The following is a 23,237-nucleotide window of genomic DNA, read 5'->3' on the forward strand; positions in this document are numbered from 1 at the left end:
ATAGAGGTGCAGATGACAGACTCAATGATTCCTCTGTAGAACTGTATCAGCAGTATTTATCCTGGGACACATATACAGTGATACCTTGTCTTACAAACTTAATTGGTTCCGGGACGAGGTTCTTAAGGTGAAACGTTTGTAAGATGAAACAATGTTTCCCATAGGAATCAATAGAAAAGCGATTAATGTGTGCAAGCCCAAAACTCACCCCGTTTTTGCGCTGCTGGGATTCCCCTGAGGCTTCCCTCCATGGGAAACCCCACCTCCGGACGTCTGTGTTTTTGCAATGCTGCAGGGGAATCCCAGCATCACAAAAACGAGCGCTTCGCTGGTAACGGAAGTCTGGAGGTGGGGGTTCCCAGCGAAGGGAGCCTCAGTGAAATTGAGGCATCGCAAAAACACCAAAGTCCTTGAAACCCCACTTCCAGACCTCTGTGTTTTTGCAATGCTGCGATTTCACTGAGGCTCCCCTTGTTGGGAAACCCCACCTCCAGACTTCCGTTGCCAGCGAAGCGCCCGTTTTTGCGCTGCTGCAATTCCCCTGCTGGGATTCCCCTGCAGCATCACAAAAACAGGGAAGTCCGGAGATGGGGTTTCCCATGGAGGGGAGCCTCAGGGGAATCCCAGCAGCGCAAAAACGGGCGCTTCGCTGGCAACGGAAGTCCGGAGGTGGGGCATCCCAGCGGCGACAGTGGGTTTGTAAGGTGAAAATAGTTTGGAAGAAGAGGCAAAAAAATCTGAAACCCCGGGTTTGTATCTTGAAAAGTTTGTATGACGAGTTGTTTGTAAGACGAGGTATCACTGTATTTGCCTTCATTGGTGATTGTTTGTTGGTTTGAACAAGCTAGCAAGTATTGGTATAAACATAAACATAAGCAAAGTAGGTACAGGTAAATTAGAACAATTAGAACGGTAGACACAATGGTGTGCTTATGCACCCCATACAGACCTCTTAGAAATGCGGTAAGGTCGACTGTAGGGATGCCCCTTCTGTTTAACACAGTGGTTCTCAACCTGGGGGTCAGAACTTCTTCGGGGGTCGAACAACCATTTCACAGGGGTCGCCTAAGACCACGGGAAAGGACAAATTTCCCATGGTGTTAGGAACTAAAGCTTCTATTCTGGCGCCTTGGAACCTATTTTTACAATCCAACCAATCAGGGGTTTACAGTGGGGTTGTCCCTCTGACCTTCCTGCCAATCAGCTTAAAGCTCTGTTGGGAGAATTGGCGCTAGACTTATGGTTGGGGGTCACCACAACATGAGGAACTGTATTAAGGAGTTGTGGGCCACAACTTGTGGCATGAGAAAGGTTGAGAACCACTGGATATCCCTGAGAACAAAAAATGAAAAAAGCACTAAGAAAGGATGCCGTAAAAGGGTGTGTATATGTTGTTTGTTTTTTAAAATCTGATAGGGTTTTATGTGCTTTTTAATATTAGATTTGTTTTCGCTGGAATATTGTTTTTATTATTGTTGTGAGCCGCCCCGAGTCTTCGGAGAGGGGCGGCATACAAATCTAATAAATTGAATTGAATTGAATTGTTACAGTTGTTATCCTTTCCATCCAATTGTCCTGCAAGAAAGCCAGAAATCTATAAAGTGGAACCCCGACATAAGAGCTGCTCTACTTAAGAGCAACTCGAGATAAGAGCTGGGAGGGGAGAGATATTTTTGTTCTACTTACAAGCCCAAATTCGAGATACAAGCGCCAAGGAGCTGTCTCCTGAAGCCAAACGCTAACTTCCGCGTTCGGCTTCAGAAGACAGCTGCGAAGCGGCGCGCGTGTTTTAAAAGGTTGCAGCCGGCCTGGGGGGCTCGGGGGGGTGCTTGCAGCTTTCTTTCTTGCTCTTTTTCTTTCTCTCTTTTACCTTCCCTTCCTCTATTTCTTCTTTTCTTTCTCCTTCCCACCTTCTTCCCTCCCTCCCTTCACTCATTCCTCTCTTACTCTCCCCTTTCATAAGTTTCCTTGCTTCCTTCCTCTGTTCCTGTCCCTTCCCTCTTTCCTTCCTTCCTTCCCACCCTCCGTCCATTCATTCACCCATTCCTCTCTTGATCGCTTAAAGCCGGTCCCTGGTGCAAAAAGGGTTGGGGACCTCTGTCCTACAGGATTGGGTGGCAGAGAAGTTGAACATATGTAAATTTAAAAGTTTAAGAAAGTTTACAAGTTAAGCGAAAGAAACTTCATTATTCATTTATATGTACATGTACATTTCTTCATTAAAAACATGTCTTTCTGCATAATTTAGACTAACTTTGTGAGTTTTTTGAGGGCTGGAACCAATTAAAATTATTTACATTAATTCCTATGGGGAAAAGTCGTTCGAGATAAGAGCTGCTCGACTTAAGAGCCCAGGTCCGGAACGAATTAAACTCGTATCTCGAGGTACCACTGTATTCCATATATTATTCCTCTGCAGAACCTGTCAAAACTACCGCATGATGGGAATTAAAGTTCACCTAAGTTACTCTACTGCCACCTACTGTTCATAAGGAGTCACTGCAGATTTTGTGGCATTTGCAATTTCCTCATTCCTAGGATTTGAGATTCACCCAAGATCATCAAGTTGCTTTGGTGCCCAAGGCAAAACTAGAACTCAAGATCCCCAGGTTTCCAGCATGATGCCTTAAACAACTACATCAAATTGCCTTCTTAAATTTTAAATACTGCACTTTAAATACCGATCCAGTATATGGGAGTTGAAGTCCACAAGTCTTAAAGTTGCCTAGTTTGGGGACCCCGGTATAGAGTTTAGGGGTTACAGTTTTGGGGGTTTGGGGAAGAAACCACAGAGTCAGGTAGTGCAGTTCAGTCATTGATCCCTCTATTGCAGACTTGGGCATGATGCGGCCCGAGGGCCGGATGTGGCCCACCTGCTGTCTGTGACCCGTCCACGGAGGTCAGTCCAACTTTTCTAGATAAGAACTGTGTGTTCAAGATATAATACAGTATATATATCTAATTATATATCTAATATCTAATATCTAATATCTAATATCTAATATCTAATATCTAATATCTAATATCTAATATCTAATATCTAATATCTAATATCTAATATCTAATATCTAATATCTAATATCTAATATCTAATATCTAATATCTAATATCTAATATCTAATATCAAATATCTAATTTTAAGCTGGCGAGTTTACGGAGAGGGGCGGCATACAAATCTAATAAATAATAATAAGGGAATAATAATAATTAATATAATACAATACAATACAATACAATACTATACTATACTATACTATACTATACTATACTATACTATACTATACTATACTATACTATACTATACTATAATATAATATAATATAATATAATATAATAATGTCGTTTGGCGGACCCGAGGGGAAGAGCCTTCTCTGTGGCGTCCCTGGCCCTCTGGAACCAACTCCCCCCAGAGATTAGAACGGCCCCCACCCTCCTTGTCTTTTGCAAATTACTTAAGACCCACCTTTGTCGCCAGGCATGGGGGAGTTAAGTTATCCTTTTCCCCATGGCTATTACAAGTTATGCATGGTATGTTTGTGTGTATGTTTGGTTTTTATAATAAGGGTTTTTTAGTTGTTTTTATTAATTGGATTGTTCATGTTGTTTTACCACTGTTGTTAGCCGTCCCGAGTCTGCGGAGAGGGGCGGCATACAAATCCAATAAATAATAATTATAATATAATAATATAATAATATAATACTGTAATACTGTAATATAATAATATAATAATATAATAATGTAATAATGTTATAATGTAATACTGTAATACTGTAATACAATAATATAATAATATAATAATATAATAATATAATAATATAATAATATAATAATATAATAATATAATAATATAATAATAATATAATAATATAATAATATAATAATATAATAATATAATAATATAATAATATAATATTATAATAATATAATAATATAATATTATAATATTATAATATTATAATATTATAATATTATAATATTATAATATAATAATATAATAATATAATTTATAATATAATTAACTCAGTTCTACCCAATAATATACTGCATTGGGTAAAACTGAGTTAATTATACTAGTCGGGGCCTCTAAAACCATCCCAACTTCTCATGCGGCCCTAATTGCCCAGGCCTGCTCTATTGTATTTTCTGCAGTCGAGTTTGGAGCGGTTTATATTTCCTTTCAATCTATTTATGTGAGACTTTGGCAACCTGGAGAGACGACAGCACCTGAGAGTATCGCAGCGGGCGGGGCAGGAGGATTTAGAATCAGCGCCTTCTAAACCAGGGGTGGGCGTGGCATTTCACGTCAGCGTCTCTATTCTCTCCCCTCCGGCTGTAGGCGAGTGCGCATGCTCCGAACCTCCTTAGGAAAGAGATCCTTTCGGAGTGGGTGATCAGGGCACGGCGGATTCACGTGTTCCATGGCGAGCGGGGTAAGGAGACGCTTTTGCGTTGGGGGGGGGGCAACAAAGCGACCGCTCAAGCCGCCTCCAGGCCGTGAGAAAGGGAGGGAGAGAGGCCTGCATAGCATGGTAGCTTGGCTTCCTTCCCAACGAATCCAGAGCTTTGGCCAAAAAACTTCACGGAGTTTAGTAGGGTTTCCTTCCAGTTTGGGGCAAAGAGGTCTCCTAAGGGCTGGCGAGACACACACACAACACACACGTGTCCAACTGTCGTAACTCAGACGGCGACAGGTGGGAAGAGGCGTTTTCTGTATGGCTTGCCCGCCACGGGGTTTGTCTAGATTTGGAGGTTCCAGAAAGACACGCGTGTCGGCAGACAGGCACGTTCCGATATTCGGGCATTTTAAGGGGCGTACATAAGTGCACTAGTGTGCCTTCCGTCCCCTATCCAATTATCTCTCCTTTATCTCATATCTCATATATTTTATCTTCTCTATTTTTATATCTTTTTTTCTATCCTTTTCTTTATATATATTACTACATGTCTATATGTAGTATGTATTCAATATGTATTGTGTATTGGACAAAATAAATAAATAAAATAAATAAATACAAATAAATACAAATACAAGTGCACTAGAGTGCCTTCTGTCCCCTGTCCTATTGCTCTCCTATATCTCCTATTCCTTTCTTCTATTCCTATATCTCTTCTTCTATTCTTTCATTGATTACTATGCCTTCTTTTTTATTCTTTCTTAGATATATTTTACTATGAGTATCTCCTCTATAACCTTCATCATGTATTTTACTATGTGTATATAGATATATACCCACTAAAACCCTCATTGTGTATTGGACAAAATAAATAAATAAAAATAAATAAATAAATAAATTTAGCAACTGAATCCATAGATTCCCAAGAACGCGGCCTTATGTGTTTCCCCGTTCAGACAAAATAATAATAATAACAATAATAGTAATAGTAATAGTAATAATAAATGTTGTACTTGATTTTGGCCTTGGGGTTTTTTTCCCCACATACATACTCGACTTGAAGCTGGTGATTTCTCTGGTTTGGTTTGTCCTGATTTCTGCTTTGATTTACGGAAGAAACTTTCTAAATGGAAAGTTCTTCAGACTTGGCAACTTGAAGACTTGTGGACTTCAAGACTTTTAAGACTGGTGGACTGCTTTGATTTACAGAACAAAGGTTCTTAAATCAGAGGTCTTCAAACTTGGCAACTTTAAAGACTTGTGGACTTCAAGACTTTTAAGATTGGTGGACTGCTTTGATTTACAGAACAAAGGTTCTTAAATCTCAATGCTTCAGGCATTCAGATTTGGTTTCTTCACACTCTTCCTCTTATCAACTGGGTTCACGTCCATGGTAAATCAAAAGGTAGGAGTTTGCTTTATTTCTGGTTTTGGGTGGTTGGTTTTACAAATCGATTTAGAGGTGATTTGTAAAGCATTAGACCTAAATACATTCTGGGTTGGAGTATTTATATTCTCAACATATTCTCAACATAATATGCAATGCATTCTGAAAGTACTTGATAGTAGCTATTCAACAGGCCATGTTAAGGTTTCTGGGTTTTGTAACATAAAATTTGCATTCACCCAAGAATATTTTTTTTAACTTGGATCATTTTCTCAATTTTTTGCCTCTTAATCTTTTCACCTAGAGAGGAGAATAGGTGAAAAAATAATATTGCTTTCAAATAAGTCTTGTGCTCCAGATTTCCAGAACATACCCACACAGTGAGAAACTTGGGAGTACTGTAACATCTATTTATTTATTTTATTTATATCGTACTTTTATTATGCTTACAAATAACTCAAGGCAGTGTGCATATCCAACATACCAACATACTCCTCCAGGAGCTGCTTAAAAAACTGATTTATTGCTTAATGCATCACATATATTTCTCTAGCCTTTTGTAATTTCTAGTTGCTAACCATTCATCTTAGAAAATAATTTTAAAAGTTTACTCTGTTATGAAAAAATCGCTTGAAATTGACCTGTTAGCCAGTATAAATTAGGAAAGTAGTGCTTTGTTCTCAAATCAGAAATTCTACATAACTTCACAGTCTAAATTCTTATAAAACATATTGTCAAATGAATTTATGCATAATACTTTGATCATTTATTCTTACACCTTTTTTTATGAATGCATAGTTGGTAAAGATAAGAACTCTGGGAAGACTGCAAATATTTTACTTGGCATCATGTTTTTGAACCTTGCTCCATAAAAATGAATTGGTTTCCGTCTTATCATTGATTTTGCAACTTTGTGCATTGCATTAAGAATTGAACAAACTGTTCAAACAAAGCTTAAATCCAGATTAAAAAGGACAAGGGGTAATGTTGTGGAATTTCTTCTACTTTTCCCATTCCAAATGACATTGGCAAATTAAGAATTCTATCCCCATCTAAACATCTAGAACAGGGGACTCCAGTCGTAGCAACTTTAAGACCTGTGAACTTCAACTCCCAGAATTCCTCAGCCAGCAAAACTAGCTAAGGAATTCTGGAAGTTGAAGTCCACAGGTCTTAAAGTTGCCAAGGTTGTTTTTAAAAAAAATATTTTTATTGATTTTTTAACAAGGTTAATATACATACAACATAAAACAGTGCACAGTGAAAAAAAATTGCCTACCACCCCGATACACACACATACCCCACCACCATATTGGGGGTGTTTCTTATATAACCCACTAGAAGCCAAGAGCAAAATATCTAATTACATATTATAGAGTGATTCCAATTTATTTCTTGTAGCTTGGTCTTGGATTATACTCGTCACATATCGTCTTACCTTGTCCCACCGTCCCATCCGTTGTCTCAATTCAGTTTCATTATCCAAATTTATCCTTTTATCCATCATTTCAAATTGAATATGGTCCACCATGTACCTATACCAATTTTGCATTGTCCATTTTGTCGCATCCTTCCAACACAAAACTATTACCGCCTGAGCGCTTTCTATTGCTGCTTGTTTTATTTCTCTAAATTCTCCCATCGCATTACTTTTAACTAATACTGTCATTTCCATTGTACAGTGATACCTCGTCTTACAAACGCCTCGTCATACAAACTTTTCAAGATACAAACCCTGGGTTTAAGATTTTTTTGCCTCGTCTTACAAACTATTTTCATCTTACAAACCCACCACCGCTGCTGGGATGCCCCGCCTCCGGACTTCCGTTGCCAGCGAAGCACCCGTTTTTGCGCTGCTGGGATTCCCCTGAGGCTCCCCTCCATGGGAAACCCCACCTCTGGACTTCCATGTTTTTGTGATGCTGCAAGGGAATCCCAGCAGCGCAAAAACGGGTGCTTCGCTGGCAACGGAAGTCCGGAGGTGGGGTTTCCCAGCGAGGGGAGCCTCAGTGAAATCGCAGCATCACAAAAACAGAGAGGTCCGGAGGTGGGGTTTCGAGGACATCAGTTTTTTTGCGATGCTGCGATTTCACTGATGCTCCCTTCGCTGGGAAACCCAATCTCCAGACTTCCGTTGTCAGCGAAGCGCTCGTTTTTGCAATGCTGGGATTTCCCTGCAGCATCACAAAAACACGGAAGTCCGGAGGTGGGGTTTCCCATGGAGGGGAGCTTCAGGGGAATCCCAGCAGTGCAAAAACGGGCGCTTCGGCTGGCAAAAGGGGTGAATTTTGGGCTTGTACACATTAATCGCTTTTCCATTGATTCTTATGGGAAACATTGTTTCGTCTTACAAACTTTTCACCTTAAGAACCTCGTCCCGGAACCAATTAAGTTTGTAAGACAAGGTATCACTGTATATTTAACATTCTATTTATATCCTCTTGCACTTTTTGCCACAATTCCCGCACTATGGGGCATTCCCAAATCATATGCATAAACACTTCTTTATCTTGACAGCCAAGGTTGGAGATCTGTGATCTAGAGTGTTTGCTGATTTGGTGAGGAGTGAAGATCCATTTTCAATTCTAGGAGGATCTCCAAGGTTCTAGTAATGAACAAACTTGAGTCTTGAATGGAAATGCTGGGATTGATTCCAAGATTTAAATACGATCATCTCCGTTGAATTCATTAAATGGAAAGTTTCTTCTCTTCTTTAGGTTATCAAGTGTAAGGCAGCTGTTGCCTGGGAGGCAGGCAAACCACTGTCCATTGAGGAAGTAGAGGTTGCTCCCCCCAAAGCCCATGAAGTTCGTATCAAGGTAATGAATCAAGGGTTGAGTTTTAGTAGATCAGCACACGTGGGTGTAGTATTCATTGCAGCTACTCTTAACTGCCAATGAAGACCAATATTTGGGGTGGCTACTTTTATACTTTACAATTCTTGCTTTCCGTGATAAATGATAGAATCCAGTAATAGGATTACCATATTTTTCGGACTATAAGACACACTGGAGTATGCAACGCACTTTAGTTTTTGGGGAGCAAAATAGGAAAAAGAATCTGCTTGCAAGATATTCATCTGGCTAGCGTCCTTAGCCAGCACATTATTTTATCCCTTGGTTAGGGCTTTAAAAAACTTTATTCAGAGAGAGTAAGAAGGAAAGAGCTTGCAAGCTGGTAAGAGCTGGGAACATCATTAGCACCTGGAAAGAAACATTCATAGCAAGTTAGAGCAATGAAAAAACCCCTGCAAAGATAGGGTTTGGAAAACATTATTCTCAGAGAGTAACAAGGAAAGAGGTTGCAAGCCGGTAAGAGCTGGGAACATTGTTAGCACCTGGTTAGGGCGGGAAAGAAACTTATTCGGAGCAAGTTAGAGCAATGAAAAAACCCTGCAAAGACTTAGGGGTTGGAAAACATTCTTCACAGAGAGCAACAATATAAGAGCTTGCAAGGGAAGAGCTGGGAAGATTGTTAGCAGCTAGTTAGGGCTGAGAAAAAAAACTGCATTCAGAGTATAATTTATGTATGGTATGTTTGTGTGTGTGTCTGCTTTAATAATGGGGTTTTTAATTTTTTTTTTAATTATTAGATTTGTTATGAATTGTTTTATTGTTGTTGTGAGCCGCCCCGGGTCTGCGGAGAAGGGCGGCATACAAATCAAACAAACAAACAAACAAATAAATAAATAAATAAGACGCACCCAAATTATCAGCCTTTTTTAGGGAGGAAAACTGTGTCTTATATTCCCCAAAAAACAGGAGTAATAACAATTGTTTAGTAGACTATCCATAAAATTCTGTTGCAACAATATACAGCGTTCCCTCAATTTTCGCGGGGGATGCGTTCCGGGACCGCCCGCGAAAGTCGAATTTCCGCGAAGTAGAGATGCGGAAGTAAATACACTATTTTTGGCTATGGACAGTATCACAAGCCTTCCCTTAACACTTTAAACCCCTAAATTACCATTTCTCATTCCCTTAGCAACCATTCACATTATTACTCACCATGTTTATTTATTAAAGTTTATTTTAAAAAATATTTATTAAAGGCAGACGAAAGTTTGACGATGACATATGATGTCATCGGGCGGGAAAAACCGTGGTATAGGGAAAAAACCCGCAAAGTATTTTTTAGTTAATGTTTTTTAAAAACCGTGGTATAGACTTTTCGCGAAGTTTGAACCCGCGAAAATCGAGGGAACACTGTATATGTATAATATGTACTGCGTTAGAATGTCATTTTGTGTCATTTTGGTTGGTGGTGTGCCCCAGGATTTTGTAAATGTAAAAAATGTGCTGCGGCTCAAAAAAGGTTGAAAATCACTGCTCTACACCATTATTCATTGTAACTTCCTAGATTATTGCTACTGCCGTGTGTCACACCGATGCCTTTACTCTGAGTGGTGCTGATCCCGAGGGGAGTTTTCCTGTAATCCTGGGTCATGAAGGAGCAGGGATTGTGGAGAGTGTTGGAGAAGGAGTGACTAAATTTAAACCAGGTAAGAAGCTGAGTCTCTTGATGTTCTATCAAGAGGAATAATGACGGCATAATAATAAAGGGCAACAAGAATGATAAAGGAAATGGAGCTCCTCCCTTATGAAACCAGGTTGCAACGCCTTGGTCTCTTCAGCCTTGAAAGACGGCGTTTAAGGGGTGACGTGATCGAAGTGTGTACAATCATGCATATAGCCCTTAGCCACTCAAAATAGAGAAATGTGTAAATAGAGGAATTCCGGTTTAATACAGTGTACTTTTGATCAGTTGAAATTGTTATCTGTTTTTCAGGAGACACAGTTATTCCTTTATATATTCCTCAATGTGGCGAATGCAAATTCTGCTTGAACCCTAAAACGAATCTCTGTCAGAAAATAAGGTTAATGTTTTTTCATTTTCTTTCCTGGTTTGTGCATTGCAGAAATCAAATGTGCTTTGCTTGCTTCTTGGTAGAACAGTGTATGTGAATGTCCATGGATGGGGATTTAGAATCCAGCTCGCTTGAGGAAGGCTAGCTCAACTGGAGGCTCATTGTTGATGGTCTTCCTTTCCTAAATGCTCCGGTATATGGTATAAATGAGAAAAGTGAAAGAATCTTGTTTCTGATTGCTTTTCCAATTGGGAGAATTTCAAAGCTTCCCTGTGTGAACAAGATGTAGAACTTGGGTGAGAAATCAATCAGAAATAATATATCAATAGGATAGATAGATAGGTGGGTGGGAGGAAAATGGATGGGTAGGTAGGTAGGTAGATGGATGGATGGATAGATTAGAGAGAGAGAGAGAGATACTGTAGATGGATGGATGGATGGATAGATAGATAGATAGATAGATAGATAGATAGATAGATAGATAGATAGATAGATAGATAGATAGATAGATAGATAGATAGATGATAGACAGAGACAGACAGTAGGTTGGTTGGTAGGTAGATGGATGGATGGATGCTTCTTTGCTTGCAGACATTTCATTTCAGGTAATATCAATGCCTTGATCACCAATGAAATTTAATTCAATTTAATTTATTAAATTTATAGCCTGCCCAACTCCTTCCCGTCCAGAGTACAATAATATATGTAAGGCAACCTAAAACCTGTTGGGTACTTTCCACAACAGTTTAAGGAGTTTATGAAAGGCAAGGAGGGTGAGGGCAGTTATAATCTCCGGGGGGAGCTGGTTCCAGAGGGTCAGGGCCGCCACAGAGAAGGCTCTTCCCCTGGGACCCGCCAAATGACATTATTTAGTCGACGGGACTCGGAGAAAGCCAACTCTGTGGGACCTAATCGGTCGCTGGGATTCATGCGGCAGAAGGCGGTCTCAGAGATATTCTGGTCCGATGCCATGAAGGGCTTTATAGGTCATAACCAACACTTTGAATTGTGACCGGAAACTGATCGGCAACCAATGCAGACTGCGGAGTGTTGGTGTAACATGGGCATACCTAGGGAAGCCCATGATTGCTCTCGCAGCTGCATTCTGCACAATCTGAAGTTTGCGAACACTTTTCAAAGGTAGCCCCATGTAGAGAGCATTACAGTACTCGAATCTCGAGGTGATGAGGGCATGAGTGACTGTGAGCAGGTGTCTGTCTGTCCATTACTGTTTATAGATATAATTTGGGATTGCTCCGGAAGACCCCAAAAATATGGCTGAGGGATTAATGCCTACTGTGGATTGCCTACCCTCTGGGTTATTGAATTGGCTACCATTGCACCACACAGCATGCTAAATCTTAATCCATGGTTTACACATGGATTTTATTTTATATAGGTTGCAAAGCTTATAACTAAATTTCATCTCGGTATGATGTGCCTAATCCATATTTATGGCTAATAAGAAACACAGTGCACCAAATCAGGGTTTTCAGTCTGTACTGCAGCCTGCCAATAACTTAATGTATTGTGACATGTGAATGATGTAGTAATTTTCCCACCGCAGAGTCACTCAAGGGAAAGGTGTGATGCCTGATGGTACCAGCCGCTTCTCCTGCAAAGGAAAGCAAGTTCTCCACTTCATGGGAACAAGCACGTTCTCGGAATACACCGTTGTGGCTGACATATCCCTGGCAAAAATAGACCCTTCAGCTCCATTGGACAAAGTCTGCCTACTTGGCTGTGGAATTTCTACAGGCTATGGGGCAGCCTTGAACACTGCAAAGGTAGGACAACTGCTTCTTCTCAATCCTTTTCCTTACAAGATCATTTTAATCCTAAAACTATTTTGTATTTATATTTATATGTCCTATTTAGAGACCACCCCTCATATAGAGCAAATCTGGGCGGTGATTATAATATAACGCAGTCTTTCTCAATTTTAGCACTTTTAAGATGTGTGGAGGGCACATAGCTCATTGTCATAGGTCGAAATAAGCAAGATTCTTTCCTAAAATGTTTTTCCATTCCACCATTTCTCAACCTTGGCCACTTTAATTTGTTTGGACTTTAACTCCCAGAACTCCTGCCCTGTCTTGGTATGTCTAGTTGAATGAAAAGAAGGACCAGGGGAGATATGATAGCGGTGTTCCAATATCTCAGGGGTTGCCACAAAGAAGAGGGACTCAAACTATTCTCCAAAGCACCTGAGGGTGGAACAAGAAGCGATGGGTGGAAACTAAACAAGGAGAGAAGCAGTTTGGAACTAAAGATAAATTTCCTGACAGTTAATTTCCTGACAATCACTGGAACAACTTCCATCCAGACCAGGGGTCCCCAAACTTTTTACACAGGGGGCCAGTTCACTGTCCCTCAGACTGTTGGAGGGCCGGACTATACAAAAAACCTATGAACAAATCCCTATGCACACTACACATACCTTATTTAAAGTAAAAAACAAAATGGGAACAAATACAATATTTAAAATAAAGAAGAAGTAATAAGTAATTAATAATTAAGTAATTTATACTTCTTTATTAACAAGTAAATTTAAACTTAAATCAACAAACTCCATTTCTCCTTCCTTCCCTCCCTCCCTCTTTCCTCTCCACTTCTCTCTTCCCTCTTCCTTTTGTCTCATTTGTTTCATTTTCCTCTCCCTCGTTCCTTCCCTCCATCATTTTCTCATTTTTCTCTTTTTCTCTCTCTCTCTTTCTATCTCTCCCTCCCTCTTCCTTTCTCTCTCCATCTCTATCTCTCCCTCTTTCTCTTTCTCTCTCTCTCTTCTCTTTCTCTCACTCACTCACTCACTCTCTTTCTAGCTCTCCCTCTTTGTATCTCTCACACTTTCTCTCTCTCCCCCTCTCTCTATTTCTCCTTTTCTCTCTCTCCCTTTCTCTCTCTCCTCTTCATTTCTCTCTCCCTCTCTATTTCTCCCTCTTATTATATCGATCGGTAAAATCTTGTGTGCTGCCACGGGCCGGTTAAAAGACCTCAGCGGGCTGTAGTTTGGGGACTGCTGCTCCAGACATTGTGAACGCTCCAACACTGGAATATTTTAATAAGTTAGATAACCATTTGTCTGAAATAGTGTAGGGTTTCCTGGCTAAGCAGGGGGTTGGACTAGAAGACCTCCAAGGGCCCTTCCAACTCTGTTATTATTATAAAAAAGGTGTGCATAGGGCACACAGCTCATAGGTTAAATAAATAAGATTCTTCTCTAAAATGTTTTTCCATTCTAGCATTTCTCAACCATGGCAACTAACCAGAATATAGCTTAACCCAGTGTTTTTCAACCAGTGTGCCGCGGCACACTAGTGTGCCGTGAGACATGGTCAGGTGTGCCGCGAAGCTCAGAGAGAGAGAAAGCAAGAGAGAGAGAGAGAGAAAGCAAGAGAGAGAAAGAGTGAGAGAGAGAAAGAACAAGAGAGAGAGAGAAAGCAAGAGAGAAAGAGAACAAGAGAAAGAGAACAAGAGAAAGAAAGCAAGAGAGAGAGAAAGAGAGAGAAAGAAAGCAATAGAGAGAAAGAGGGAGGGAAGGAGAGAGAGAAAAACATAGAGGGAGGAAGGGAGGGAGAAAGAGAGCAAAAAAGAGAGGAAGGAAGGAAGGAAGAGAAAGAAAGAGGGATGGAGAGAGAAAGAAGGAAGGGTGAGAAAGAGGGAGGGAGAGAGGAAGAGAGAGAGAGAATTTTTTTGTCCAAACTTTTTTTAGCCCCCACCCTCCCCCCGCTCAATGTGCCCCAGGGTTTCGTAAATGTAAAAAATGTGCCACGGCTCAAAAAAGGTTGAAAATCACTGGCTTAACCTACCCAAATTAACTTTAATGCATAAAATGTTTGTCAGTTTTAAAAGCAGACTACAGCTTGGTTTAGTCCTTTGGAGAAGCATTGAACTTTCCCTGTGTAGCAATTGTTCTCTGTAGCTTTCTTTCCCATGTTGTTGGTCCAATTGTCACATTTTCTTTCAGGTTGAACCTGGCTCTACCTGTGCTGTCTTTGGCTTGGGCGGAGTTGGGCTAGCCGTTACCATGGGCTGTAAGGCAGCCGGTGCATCCAGGATCATTGGGGTGGATCTCAACAAGGACAAATTTACCAAAGCCATGGAGTTTGGGGCTACGGAATGCATCAGCCCCAAGGATTTCAAGAAGCCTATCCAAGAAGCCCTGGTTGAATTAACAGACGGTGGAGTAGATTACTCCTTTGAATGCATCGGGAATGTCGGCGTGATGGTAAGCACAATCTGTGGACCCGCCAATTTTATTTTTTATTAAAGCTTCTAAATTAAAAAAAGTGAATTGTGAAGACAGTATGTTACAACGTATAGGCCTCTAGTATCATCTTATTCACAAGGATACTTTTACAATATTGTGATAGTAAAGTATCTGTACTCATGCCTTGCTTGTAATTTTTTCCACCTCCCAAGAAAATAGCCAAAGCTAAGCTTTGTATTGATAATCCTTTGGCTGTGGGATGATTATTATTATTTGGCTATGGGATTATTATTGTTGTTATTATTATTATGATGTCAGTACAACACAGCAAACGAGATCACTATGCTGGATTTCCTATTTCATCCCCAGTCAGGCGCTTCCCAAGCACCTAGGACTGCGTGATGTAGCGGCAAATTATGTTTGCCGATCCCAGTAAAGCGGCCTTTTGCAATTGACAGATGGAGATTTTGTCAATTCCAATGGTTTTCAAATGTCCGCTGAGATCCTTTGGTACTGCACCCAGCGTGCCAAGTACCACTGGGACCACTTTCACTGGCTTATGCCAGAGTCATTGCAGTCCGATTTTTAGATCTTCGTATTTCACTAATTTCTCTAGCTGCTTCTCCTCAATTCTGGTGTCTCCTGGGATTGCGATGTCGATGTTCCATACTTTCTTTTTCTCCACGATCACGATGTCTGGTGTGTTATGCTTCAGAATTCGGTCAGTCGGAAGTTGGAAGTCCCACAGCAGTTTTGCTTGCTCATTTTCAACCACTTTTTCGGGCTTATGTCCCACCAGTTCTTTGCCACTGGTAAATGGTAGTTCCGGCACAAGTTCCAGTGGATCATCTGTGCCACAGCATCATGTCTGACGGATGATCCACTGGAACTTGTTGTTGTTGTTGTTGTTGTTGTTATTATTATTATTTATTAGATTAATAAAGTAAGTACTATTATTTACATTAATTAATAAATAAAGTAAGTACTATTATAGCAATTCTACTTACTTATATACCGCTTTAGAATGCTTTACAGCCCTCTCTAAGAGGTTTAAAGAGTCAGTATATTACCCCCAACAATCTGGGATCTCATTTTACCAACCTTGGAAAGATGGAAGGTTGAGTCAACCTTGAGTTGGTGAGTCTCAAACTGCCGGCAGTCAGCAGAAGTAGCCTACAGTACTGCATTCTAACCTCTGCGCCACCCCGACTCTTATTATTTCTTATTAGCTCAGTTATTAATTGAGCATCTGCTAAATATTTGTTTTGTGATTGGCCACAATTGTAAGTTAGCTATTTTACAAGAGCATGGAAAAAGTCTTCAGTTTTCTAACAGTTTCCTGTTTCTTGTGTCACCTCAATCCGTTGCCTCATTTTCCCTTCTACATTCAACAGAGAGCAGCTTTGGAAGCCTGTCATAAAGGTTGGGGAGTGAGTGTGATAGTCGGAGTTGCTGGCGCTGGTCAAGAAATCTCTACCCGTCCATTCCAGCTGGTTACTGGACGAACATGGAAAGGGACTGCTTTTGGAGGTACACCTCTATGGGATCTTTTCCATTGCCAGTGTAGTTAATACAGTGGTACCTCGACATACGAGTTTAATTCGTGCCAGAGCCAACCTCATATGTCAATCAATTCGTATCTCGAACAAATGCATTTAGATTTGGCTTTTCACACTGAGATAACTGGAAAAAATGGGATTCTTGCACCACCTAGTGGACGCTCGGCTCGTATCCCGAATTTGAGCTCGGGTGTCGAACAGAAATTTTGCTCGCGTCTCAGCTCGTAATTTGGAATACTCGCATGTAGAGCAGCTTGTATCTAGAGGTACTTCTGTACTTGAAAGTTGGAACTCCAGCATCTTTTTTTATATACAGTGGTACCTCGTCTTACGAACGCCATTTGATACGAACTTTAAGATTTTTTTGCCTCTTCTTCTGAACTATTTTCACCTTACAAATCCGAGCCGCCGCTGCTGGGATGCCCTGCCTCCAGAGTTCCATTGCCAGCCGAAGCGTTGGGATTTCCCAGAGCCTCCCCTCGCTGGGAAACCCCACCTCTGGACTTCCGTTGTTAGCCGAAGCGTCCGTTCTTGCATTGCTGGGATTTCCCTGGGGCTCCCCTCGCTAGGATTCCCTTCATTTTTGCCAGTGCTGCTTTGAATCCCAGCAAGGGGAGGCTCAGGGAAATCCCAGCAACACAAGAACGAGCATTTCTGCTGGCAACAGAAGTCCAGAGGTGGGGTTTCCCAGCGAGGGGAGGCTCAGGGGAATCCCAGCAACGCAAGAACGGGCGTTTTGGCTCGCAACGGAAGTCCAGAGGCGCGGATTCCCAACGGCGCAAGGCAAAAGGGGTGACGTTTGGGATGGGGTTGCACGCATTATTTGCTTTTAAATTGATTCCTATGGGGAAAATTGCTTCTTCTTACAAACTTTTCTACTTACGAACCTGGTCATGGAACGAATTAAGTTCGTAAGATGAGGTACCACTGTATATAAATTTTTTTTAATTGATTTTTATAGTAATAATAAAACATCCACACAAGTAACAATGTGCTCAATGCCCAAAGTACCCACCACCAAACATCATTCATACCCCTCCACCAAGATGGGGTGATATTTTCTATATTTTATTTATTTATTTATTATTTGGATTTGTATGCCGCCCCTCTCCGAAGACTCGGGGCGGCTCACAACAAGTGAAAACAAATCATAAACAATCCAGTTAATTAAAATATTTAAAGATTTAAAAACCCCATATACTAACAGACACACACACAAGCATACCATGTATAAATTAAACGTGCCCAGGGGGAGATGTTTAATTTCCCCATGCCTGACGGCAAAGGTGGGTTTTGAGGAGTTTACGGAAGGCAGGAAGAGTTGGGGCAGTTCTGATCTCCGGGGGGAGTTGGTTCCAGAGAGCCGGTACCATTTTAACTTAAGAGCAATATATCTATTTACATATTATAAAATAATTCTAATTAATTCTACTAACCACATATCCTCTTACCTTGTCCCATCATCCCATCAGTTCCCGCAGATTAGTTTCATTGGCCAAATTCATCCTCTTGTCCATAATCTCAAAGTGAATATGATCCACAATATACCGATATCGGAACTCCAGCATCTTGACCCATAGCATTTCAGTCCCACCCTATCTTTATTGAAAATAAGATATCTTCTCACTTGGTTCTTTTTATGTTAAAAGCTTACATATAAGTCTTTTAGAATGTGTTGGGAACTGTATGTAGATAGTGGAGGAAATGAGTGTGGTTAAAGTAGATATACCCAAAGTAAATATATTTTTTCTTACATTCTGTCCAGTAAAATAGTATCTACTCCATACTTTTTTCCATTCTTCTCCAGTTTAAATCCATTAAGTTGAAACTCAAAATTGGCAGCACTTTAAGTAGAGATAGTTGTTACTGGTTATAGTCCAGTGGTGGGTTCTTCTTTCCTTTTTCTACCGGTGCGCATTGAGACGTTTTGCGCATGATGAGTACCGCTAGGATCTTGCACACACATCCCCTAGTGTTTTTCCTTCTGCGCATGCGCAGATGGACAATTCTCCTTCCGTGTATGTGCAGAGCTGAAAAAATTGGCCAAAATTAGAAAAAAAAATGATGGCGCGCATGGACTAGCAAAGACAACACCGGTACAAATCCACCTGTTATGCTCCCAAGTTCTAAAAATAAGCTTCAACAACTTCTAGAATGTATCACCCTTCTTAGAATATCTTCCAAAATGCATCATTTTTAAAACAACACACAAATTTATGTGTGGCACAACTGTTGCTTATAAATAAGTGTCCTTTCCTTCACTTATAATAAAGATTAATATTATACTTGATTACCATTTTAGTTGCATTATAGGCTGACGGCGGTTGAAGATCTGAGTTCTGAATTTTAAGATTCATTTTTGTAAGTTTTTAATTGTTGCCTGATACTGGTGTAAAGACGCTTAATAGTTATTTTTATCTTGTCCTGATTCTTGTGCATTAAGAAATGATTTTATTTCATGCCAGGATGGAAGAGCGTGGACAGCATACCGAAGTTAGTCGCTGAATACATGTCCAAAAAAATAAAAGTGGATGAATTTGTGACCCACACTCTACCTTTTAAGCAAATTAATGAAGCTTTTGAACTTATGCATGCTGGCAAGAGGTAAGTGTTTTGCTGCATATTAAGTTTATAGAAACATAGAAACGTAGAAGACTGATGGCAGAAAAAGACCTCATGGTCCATCTAGTCTGCCCTTATACTATTTCCTGTATTTTATCTTACAATGGATATATGTTAATCCCAGGCATGTTTAAATTCAGTTACTGTGGATTTACCAACGTCTGCTGGAAATTTGTTCCAAGGATCCACTACTCTTTCAGTGAAATAATATTTTCTCACGTTGCTTTTGATCTTTCCCCCAACTAACTTCAGATTGTGTCCCCTTGTTCTTGTGTTCACTTTCCTATTAAAAACACTTCCCTCCTGGACCTTACTTAACCCTTTAACATATTTCAATGTTTTGATCATGTCCCCCCTTTTCCTTCTGTCCTCCAGACTATACAGATTGAGTTCATTAAGTCTTTCCTGATACGTTTCATGCTTAAGACCTTCCACCATTCTTGTAGCCCGTCTTTGGACCCGTTCAATTTTGTCAATATCTTTTTGTAGGTGAGGTCTCCAGAACTGAACACAGTATTCCAAATGTGGTCTCACCAGCGCTCTATATAAGGGGATCACAATCTCCCTCTTCCTGCTTGTTATACCTCTAGCTATGCAGCCAAGCATCCTACTTGCTTTTCCTACTGCCTGACCACACCGCTCACCCATTTTGAGGCTGTCAGAAATCACAACCCCTAAATCCTTCTCTTCTGAAGTTTTTGCTAACACAGAACTGCCAATACAATACTCAGATTGAGGATTCCTTTTTCCCCAAGTGCATTATTTTACATTTGGAAACATTAAACTGCAGTTTCCATTGCTTTGACCATTTATCTAGTAAAGCTAAATCATATTATAACAGAATTTCATATAGGGCTTTTAAGAGATAATCCTTACTGAAGAATGGGCCTTATTTTTAGTTAGGTAGGCCCAAAATTAGTATTTAACTTGCATCTTTTTTCAGGGTTTGTTTTTGTTTTTGATAGTGACTTGGCTTTTTATGTTTCTTTTTTTTAATCTTCTCATGTTGCTTGGATCAACTGCCTTCTTTTGAATGGGAAGTGATACTAGTATGCCAGTTTGGGTGCTGGGATATTTTTCCAAGATTTTGAGTGGATCCGTTTAAAACTTGCTGTTATCTTCTGGTGTGGGAGCACAGCTGTTTTGGCGAGTTGTTAAAGCAGAGATCTTCAAACTTGGAAACTTTAAGACTTGTGGAATTCAACTCCCAGAATTCTCCAGCCAGCATTGCATAGCTGGCTGGAGAATTCTAGGAGTTGAATTCCACAATTTTTAAAGTTGCCAGGTTTGGGGACCCCTGTGTTAAAGTATCTTTGCCTATAGAAAAGACATATTATGCTACAGGGTTTTTTCCAGGGCCATAAGACTGTTGCATCAGAGAGTGGGAGAAGTTTATTTTATTTATTTATTTTGTCCAATACACAATGAGGGTTTTAGTGGGTATATATCAATATACACATAGTAAAATACATGATGAAGGTTACAGAGGAGATACTCATAGTAAAATATATCTAAGAAAGAATAGAAAAGAAGATATAGTAATAGAACATATCAATGAAAGAATAGAAGACGAGATATAGGAATAGAAGAAAGGTATAGGAGATATAGGAGAGCAATAGGACAGGGGACGGAAGGCACTCTAGTGCACTTGTCCTCGCCCCTTACTGACCTCTTAGGAATCTGGATAGGTAAACTGTGGATAATCCAAGGGTAAAGTGTTGGGGGTTTGGGGATGACACTATGGAGTCTGGTAATGAGTTCCACGCTTCCACAACTCGGTTACTGAAGTCATATTTTTTACAGTCAAGTTTGGAGCGGTTAATATTAAGTTTAAATCTGTTGTTTGCTCTTGTGTTGTTGTGGTTGAAGCTGAAGTAGTCGCCGACAGGCAGGACGTTGCAGCATATGATCTTGTGGGCAATACTTAGATCTTGTTTAAGGCGTCTTAGTTCTAAACTTTCTAGGCCCAGGATTGTAAGTCTAGTCTCGTATGGTATTCTATTTCTAGTGGAGGAGTGAAGGGCTCTTCTGGTGAAGTATCTTTGGACATTTTCAAGGGTGTTAAAGTCTGAGATGCGATATGGGTTCCAAACAGATGAGCTGTATTCGAGGATGGGTCTGGCAAAAGTTTTGTAAGCTCTGGTAGGTAGTGTGAGATTGCCAGAGCAGAAGCTACGTAGGATTAGGTTTACAACTATTGAAGCCTTCTTGGCTATATTGTTGCAGTGGGCTTTGGCACTTAGATCTTTTGTTATTAGTATACCAAGGTCTTTAACCGAATGGGGATTATCTGTGATAATTTGATTATTCAGTTACCGGAATCCTCATTTTTTTATTTAAACGTATCTTTTCCTTGCCATCTTATACTGGGAAGAGGTTAAAACGAGAGGAACTCAAACAGATAAAAAGGGTGAATTACAGAAAGAAGCCCATTAATGTGATTATTCAGCTGCACTTGATGGGAAGAGTTGCTAAATGCATGGAGGGCTACAAGATACCGTTATTTATCTGGAAATATGGCTAATTTAAGATGATCTTCTAAAACATATTAATAAAATAGGGTGTACAAAAATCCTTCAGTTAGTGCGACGTGAACCTCTCTCTTCCTTTCCTTTCACTGGAAATGGTGAAATTTAAAAAAAGGAAATGAGATAAAAGTGTAGCTATTCCTAGAGGCGTCTGTAATATGGTAAATGATTTAGCTTTACTAGATAAATGGTCAAAGCAATGGAAACTGGGGGTAGTTTAAATTGCTGAGACTGCAATATTGAGCATTCTGGGAATTGTAGTCCTCACCTCTAAAAAATGCGTAAGAAGGGGCATAAGAGCATTTTTGTTTTTACTGTACAATTTATGTTATCTTGATTTGCTGCCGGTCAATTTCCAGTCACAATTCAAAGTGTTGGTTATGACCTTTAAAGCCCTTCATGGCACTGGACCAGAATATCTCCGAGACCGCCTCCTGCCGCACGAATCCCAGCGACCGATTAGGTCCCACAGAGTGGGCCTTCTCTGGGTCCCGTCAACTAAACAATGTCCGTTGGCGGACCCCAGGGGAAGAGCCTTCTCTGTGGCGGCCCCGACTCTCTGGAACCAACTCCCCCCAGAGATTAGAACTGCCCCTACTCTTCCTGCCTTCCGTAAACTCCTTAAAACCCACCTTTACTGTCAGGCATGGGGGAACTGAAACACCTCCCCCGGGCATGTACAATTTATGCATGGTATGTTTGTGTGTGTTTGTTAGTATATTGGGGTTCTTTTCAAACTTTTTAAATATTTAAATTTATTTGGATTTGTTACGATTTGTTGTGTCTTGTTGTTAGCCGCCCCGAGTCTGCGGAGAGGGGCGGCATACAAATCTAAATAATAAATAATAAATAATAAATTTCTCTTTAAAGATTTTTTAAGTTACTGTAGAATATAAAATACTTCTCTATTTACCTTCAATAATTAAATTTTCTTAAATGTCTTATTTACTGGAAAAATATAACGTCATCTTGATGACTGTAAGCCAAGTCTTGCATAATTTGAGGAAAAATACAGCTTTCTTTCTAGTAAATATACAATATGAAATCCTACTTTTGTGGTACAGTTGCAACTACAGAGTCTGAAATTGTTTTTCTTTCTTTTTTTACAGCATCCGAACTGTTCTGAAACTTTAAAAGGTCTGAAGAAATAATGTTTAAAACTTTTCAACACACATTTTGGAACAATTGTAATAATCAAGTTGGAACCCTCCTCTGCCACTAAAAAACATTGATCATGCCTTAAGATAGCACACACTAGCTGTTTTGTTTTAATACTGTATACAATCTTAACTTTTTTCCATCTTAGTGTATCAGGAAATATCAAACTGTAGATTAAACTGTAGGTTTACTTAAAATCAGAAACTATTTTTTAAAAAAACTTCTACTAATACTGTAATCAGTTTAGGGTAATTCTCCCCTTGGAAAAAGAATCGTGATTAAAACTTGTCATTACCTTATAAGGATATATATGTGAAGTTGTGTGTTTTTTTTCCCTTTCAGATTTACCCACAATTATTCAGGGATTCTGTTGTAGTTCTGGTTTGTTTCAAATAGAGGTAATGAAACCAAAAAAAAGCTCTTTTGGTAAAGGCAACATGGAAGTACCAGCTGTAACACCAAGCCATAACGTAGTTTGATTTTTTTAGCTTTGAGGGTTGTATTAAACCAA

The 23,237-nt window shown here is 39.9% G+C and overlaps 1 protein-coding gene across 1 annotated transcript; it reads left to right on the forward strand.

Annotated features, from left to right (window-relative positions):
• Window positions 1-4,216: 4,216 nt before the first annotated feature.
• On the forward strand, window positions 4,217-23,033 carry LOC139170567 (alcohol dehydrogenase class-3). The gene is made up of 9 exons (XM_070757960.1): window positions 4,217-4,431; window positions 8,500-8,601; window positions 10,142-10,283; window positions 10,571-10,658; window positions 12,217-12,436; window positions 14,617-14,877; window positions 16,254-16,389; window positions 18,884-19,022; window positions 22,678-23,033. The coding sequence occupies exons 1-9, from the start codon at window positions 4,420-4,422 to the stop codon at window positions 22,700-22,702; spliced, it is 1,125 nt and encodes a 374-aa protein (XP_070614061.1). The 5' UTR covers window positions 4,217-4,419; the 3' UTR covers window positions 22,703-23,033.
• Window positions 23,034-23,237: the final 204 nt, after the last annotated feature.

The sequence above is a fragment of the Erythrolamprus reginae genome, chromosome 7, assembly GCF_031021105.1.
Source record: "Erythrolamprus reginae isolate rEryReg1 chromosome 7, rEryReg1.hap1, whole genome shotgun sequence".
Lineage (NCBI taxonomy): Eukaryota > Metazoa > Chordata > Lepidosauria > Squamata > Dipsadidae > Erythrolamprus > Erythrolamprus reginae.